The sequence below is a fragment of the Carassius auratus genome, chromosome 9 (assembly GCF_003368295.1).
Source record: "Carassius auratus strain Wakin chromosome 9, ASM336829v1, whole genome shotgun sequence".
NCBI classification, from domain to species: domain Eukaryota; kingdom Metazoa; phylum Chordata; class Actinopteri; order Cypriniformes; family Cyprinidae; genus Carassius; species Carassius auratus.
The window spans coordinates 5750046-5756299 of record NC_039251.1 but is presented as its reverse complement, the minus strand read 5'-3'; the positions used below and the strand labels follow the sequence as shown (position 1 = coordinate 5756299).

Here is a 6254-nt window from a genome sequence, read left to right as displayed (position 1 = left end):
AAAGAACAAATCGTACCATCAAACCTTTTATGTCCGGTCATAAACGCGTCCCTCAGCTCTTCGCTCGTGTCGTCCATGAGCTTCTCAAAGTCCCGCGAGCTTCTCTGGACGAAGTTCTCCTCCATTTCTGCATTACAGCAGGATCTCTGAGGAGCGCAAACCTGCAGATCGTCTCCTACACACCAGAGAGAGACACAGCAACGCAATTTTACACTGATAATAAGATAATAAGCAGCAAATCAGCATATTAAAATGATTTCTGTAGGTCATGTGACACTGAAGACTGGAGGAATGATGCTGAAAATACAGCTGTGCATCACAATTTTTACTGTATTTGTGTTTAATTTAAATGCAGCCTGAGTGAGCAAAAGAGATGCACGAGGTGGAAACAGTCAGCCAAAAAAATGTAAAAAATTAAATTAAATTAAATTAAAAATATAAAATAAAATAAAAAATTAAATTAAATTAAAAATATAAAATAATTTTTTTTTTAATTCAACTAAATTAAACTAAATAAAATACATTTTAATAAAATAAAATAACAAAATAACAAAATAAAATAAAATAAAATAAAATTAAATTAAAATGAATTATATTAAATAAAATTAAATTAAATTGAATTAAAAATATAAAATTAAATGAAAAATTTAATAAAATTAAACAAAATAAATTACATTTTAAAATAAAATAAAATTAAATAAAATTAAATTAAAATGAGTTATATTAAATAAAATAAAATTTAATTAAATTAAAAATATAAAATAAAATATTTGTTTCAAATTAAACAAAATTAAACAAAATAAAATACATTTTAATAAAATAAAATACATTTTAATAAAATAAAAAATAAAATTAAATTAAATTAAATTAAATGAATGAACAATAAAAAAATAATGATAAAATAAAATACATTTTTTTTGGGTAAACTAGGTCTTTAACTAAAGTGCTATTTCCAGGTACAAAACTTTTCCATTTGCAGACAGAAAATGCGGTAACGCTCAATCCTCTTATTAAAACTAAATCGTATTATCACTTGTCTGTGCATAGTTTTGTTTCCGAGGTAAAAGCGTCCGTTTTCCAACTCCATGTCTTTTTTAAGGTTCAAAATAATGATAATAACATGTGCAAAACTGCATTAAACCGGCGCTAATCAAACCACCTCAGGCTGTATATTTTTAATCTGCATGAAGATAGGACACAGTGTACATTTGTCTATTAATTTTCTGTCGGCTCTGTAACAAAATCAACATGAAAAGCATAGGAAAGCGTATTAATGAGGTCAACCGGGTCAATGTCGACGTTAAAATAATGCCAGCCAGTGAGTGTGTTGATGAATGGCTCTCCTGACAGTGATTTGTTAGACTGCACGCTTGCAGACGAAAACCTCTCGTCCATCAACAGCTATTCTATCTCTCTGATCATGAAGTCAAGGAGGTCACAAAATGCCAACAGCGTTATTTCAGTCTTTTGGTTGACCTCTGAGGCGCGGGTGAGAAATTACAGGACCGAGAACAGCACCAGACAAACACATTCACATACACCAAACATCAGTTTAGTTTCATGCATCTGAGAAAACACATCCAGACTGAACACAAGCAGCGGCTGCAGGACTGTTTGCACACATTGAGCTTCAGCGTGTCTGCAGGAGTCTGGCATGCGACGAGGCCTCGTAACATTGATTTAAATATATGGGAAGAGTTGGTGAGGACCTCAGGAGCAGAGGACACATTTAGCAGCTGTTGACAAGCCAGCAGATGCTGGACGCTGGAAGTGTGATGCTGTTTCTGTGCACCACGAGGATTTCAGACTGAGATGTTGACAGGATCTTCTCTAAACTCACAGGATACAGAGAGCAACCCAAGAGGTTATGGGGTTTGATTTGGAGGTCCTCTTAGGCTTCTCTTCTTCATATCAACAAATAAAATAAAGAAAAATAAAATAAAATAAAATAAAAAATTAAACAAAATTAAATTAAACAAAATTAAAATTAAATTAAAAATAAAATTAAAAATTAAATTACATTTTAATAAAATAAAATAAAAATAACATTAAATTAAAAATATAAAATTAAATTAAAAATTAAATTAAATTAAGCAAAATTAAACAAAATAAAATACATTTTAATAAAATAAAATAAAATAAAATCATTTTCTGGATGAACTATTACTTTAACTAAAGTGAACTTTCTGTTCACCACAATGTTTATTTTAGGATCCCAAAGCACTTATTTTAGTTTTCAACTATTAGATTCCTTGTCTTCTTTTCAACAACAACTAAAAAAAAACATTTTTGCAAATGAAAATAATATAAAACAAAAGATACAAAAATAAAAATAGAATAAAACATACAATAAAATAAAATATAATACACTTTAATAAATAATAATAATAATAATAATAATAAGTAATTGTTGATTTAACTAGGGATGGGCATGATTAATCGACGATCGATAATTGATCGTTAAGATTTTCCTCGATCATGTTAATTTGTTATCGATTAATCTAAAGCATTTTTTTTAATCTAATGCAGGTTGCGTTGCGTAGTGCGAGTCTTCAAGCAATTAAATGAATTTCACTGTGTGGCAGCAATTAAATATTTTACCACCATGGGGCAATATTTGACACCCTACTCGGTTATCTGTGATCTTCCGTTTTGATTTCAAAGAATAATCATGAAGATGTCACGGCGAAGTGTGGCGTGGGACCATTTTGATTTAAAAAGCGAACTAGTTAACTGCAAACATTGCGATACCGTGTTTAAGTACAACACGGCCACGGCTCAAATGATGTACCTGTGCATCCCGGCAAATTTTCATGAGGCTCTGTCTACAGTCTTTGTCTCCGCTGGTCGTCATGTACAAACATTTCATTAAAATGAACCGTAACTCCGTGAATACTCAACGAAGAGACATGAGAGAGATATCTATAGAAAGCCTGGAATGTCTACTTTTAAACTAAACAAGTGCTTCCGAAAAACAAATATTCTGAGATAAAGTAATCCATATGAAAACAACGCAATGTCTGTTTTTCATATCTTCCTTCATTATATTTAATCTGACCACGCCCCCGCGCTGAACGCGCTATTCAGATTCAACTGAAGCGCGCGGCTTGAATACACCCACACAGAAGAAAAGGCAGCGAGACTGTTCTTCAAGTTTTTATTTTATTTTACTGTTTGCTTCGCGATGAGAGGACTAAGACATAATTCACCCCAAAAAGATGTGATGTGGTTGATGATTTGAGAAATGGATTTCCTCAGAAAAAAGAATGAAGCACTTTATTCAGACTCAAAACGCATATATGCGTTAATCGACTCGAAAGGGTTAAGAACGCCTGCTAGCAGCTGCAGGTTCCGCTGCTTTAGAGCACTGCATATGCACGCGGATATATGTTCGGTTTGCCTGAACGTAGTTTAACTGTCTGCCACAAGTTGATCTTGTAATAAAGGTCTCACCGAGGAAAAACACGCTGTATTTTTGTATTCATTGCATTTTTTTATTATAAAAATTAAATAATTATAAAAATATTAATGATTAATCGATAGTCGATCGTTAATTCTCCCGACGATCGACTAAGAAAATTTAATCGAATGCCCATCCCTAGATTTAACTATTCCACTTCCTTAAAATAAAATGAAATCAAATAAATAATACATTAAATAAAAATAAATAAAATAGAAAACACAAAAATAAACAATAAATAAACGACAGATACTTTTTGGATTAACAATTTCTTTAAATAAAATGAACCTGTTTCTGTGCATCATAAGGTTTTTAGGCTGAAATGTTGATGGGGTATTTTAGATTCCTCACCTTCTTATCAGCAAGTTCAATTAAATTAATTTACTAATACATAAATAAAATTTAAATAAAGTAAAAAATAATAACAATTAGCCTGAGATGTTGACAGGATCTTCTCAAAAAGCACAGGACTGAGAGCAACCGAAGAGGTTACGGGATTCACTTTAACTCAGATTTTCTTTAACTTTTCTCACCTTATTATCAGCAAAGGAGAACCGCAAAATAAGCCGCTTGTCTCATTTCAGACATTACATTTTATAAGCAAACAGAATTCAAACTCGTTACATGCAAATTTTCCTAAATAGTCTACTATTGCAACATTATGAAGACCAAAAGAGATTTGCATGCACTTTTTTGGTTTTCTCAACATTTGTTTTTGGTCAATGACTCATTTTAGGGTCCAGAATTCTTGCAACCTCACTCATGCCACAAAATAAAGTTAAACCATGGGCATAGGTTTGGTTTAAAAGTTGGTAGGAACCTACTGCAACCTTGAGATGAGTATTTTTAAACCAAACCAGTAATTAAACCCATGACTCAGAAGACCTTGACATAGTCCATTCAAATGTTGGTGTTAAGAATAAGCCAGTGCATGAAAAGAGGCCTGGATACATGCGACCTATAACACAGCTCCCTGACGTCTCATTCATTCAAACAAGATCACTGAAGATGAACTCTGCTAATCTTACAACAGTTTTAGGACACTTCTGCAACATCGCAGGCTGAAATCAAATGACTCAAACCTAAGAATATGAACTGTTAGCAAGCTAAGGAAACATTTCCATCATTACTACCCAGGAAATAAATGTTTAACGGTTAGTTCATGCCGATAAGTCGTCAGTGTGGGGCAAGTTGTCACAATAAGACTTGCAATTAAAAAGTAATTCATTACATTACACTTAGTCATTTAACAGATGCTTTTATACAAAGCCACTTATAAAAGAGGACAAAAGAAGCAATCAAAATCAACAAAGAGCAATGATATATAAGTGCTAGTATCAGTTATCTTAACACAGTACACAGCAAGTTTAGTTTTTTTTTATTATATAATAAAAAGAAAACAGATAGAAGCTAGTGTTAGAGGACTTTTTATTTGCTTTTGTTAATTGTATAATAAATGCAAAGAAAACAGATAGAACACGAAAATTAGATTAGAAAAGCTGTTTTTTTTTATCAATATCTTCATAAACAATCGATTGTATTCAATTTAATAAACCATAAGACAATTATGAATCAAGATAAGTTGTTAAACAGCTGATATTGCATTGCTTTTCAATGCAAAAAGGTACATTATAAATGTGAAGAATTTAAAATAGATAATCTTTTCACTGATGTGTGGTTTGTTAGGATCGGACAATATTTGTTCGAGATACAACTATTTGAAAATCTGGAAAATCTGAGGGTGCAAAAAATTAAAAATAAATAAAATACTGAGAAAAACACCTTTAAAGTTGTCCAAATTAATTCTTAGTAATGCATATCACTATAATAAAAAAAATAAGTTTTGATATATTTACAAAATATGGAACATGAGTTTTACTTAATATTCTAATGATTTTGGCATAAAAGAAAAATCGTTCATTTTGACCTATTTTGTTTTGTTTTTTAACTATTGCTATACATATAACCCAGAGACTTCAGACTGCTTTGGTGCTCCAGGGTCACAAATTTGTGACAACTTGCCCCACCACGACGTTTCAAATCAACCTTCACTGTAAAGCAGTTCTACCGCGTGCACTTGTTACCAAACAATTATTTTGTTTTTGAACTAGACGTATTAAAGTAGCACACTCAACCAATGCACAACTTTGACAAAACTGACATACAGACCGTGTGACAACTTGCCCCGGTCCCCCGTATTAAGCGGCGTGTTAGCAGATGACAGTGTTGTAGTTGAGTCGATACCTGCTGTTTCCTCGGTGGGAACACGTGCAGGACTGTAGCCCAGGTCCCTGAACGCGTCTTTCACCTGGCTGCAGTTCACCGCGCGCGGATCCGCCGTGACCGGAGCCAGGAGCGCGCACAGAACGGCAAACACCGCCGACATCGCGAGCTCCGCGGAGATCTGCTGAACGATCCTCGTCATGGAGTCTGTGAGAAGCACGCGCTGGTTCCTCTCTCTACTTGGGAGTCAGAACGCGTTGAGGTTTCGCGGCAGAAAGCATCGCGCGTCCTGACTGGAGTTCCTGGAGAGTTCGCGTGAACGCGCAGTGATGCGAGTGAACCTGCAGCTGTCAGAGTCAGATCCCCGTGCACTAAAGCGCATAACTGAGTATCAGTCGCGATCCTCACGGCTGTGGAATATGTGGAAAATAATTATGAGGAGAGTTTAGGCTCGACCCCATGACTCCTTCAGTTTCCCCAAAGGGGGTGTGTTTACAGTATACTCGACACATAAAAACAGTACACATTTTTTCATACGTGATTTTAAAGCGATTTTTCAGTAAAAAGTCAG

General features: G+C 33.7%; 1 protein-coding gene across 1 annotated transcript in view; it reads right to left on the bottom strand.

Moving 5' to 3' along the window:
- The window catches only part of gpc6b (glypican 6b), a 33184-nt gene extending 26930 nt beyond the window's left edge, over positions 1–6254 (bottom strand). Inside the window, exons 1-2 of the mRNA XM_026271111.1 lie at positions 5705–6254; positions 17–175 (exon numbers count right to left, since the gene is read on the bottom strand). Coding sequence (XP_026126896.1) covers positions 17–175; positions 5705–5885 — 340 coding nt within the window. The 5' untranslated portion in view covers positions 5886–6254. The remainder of the gene's footprint in view (positions 1–16; positions 176–5704) is intronic.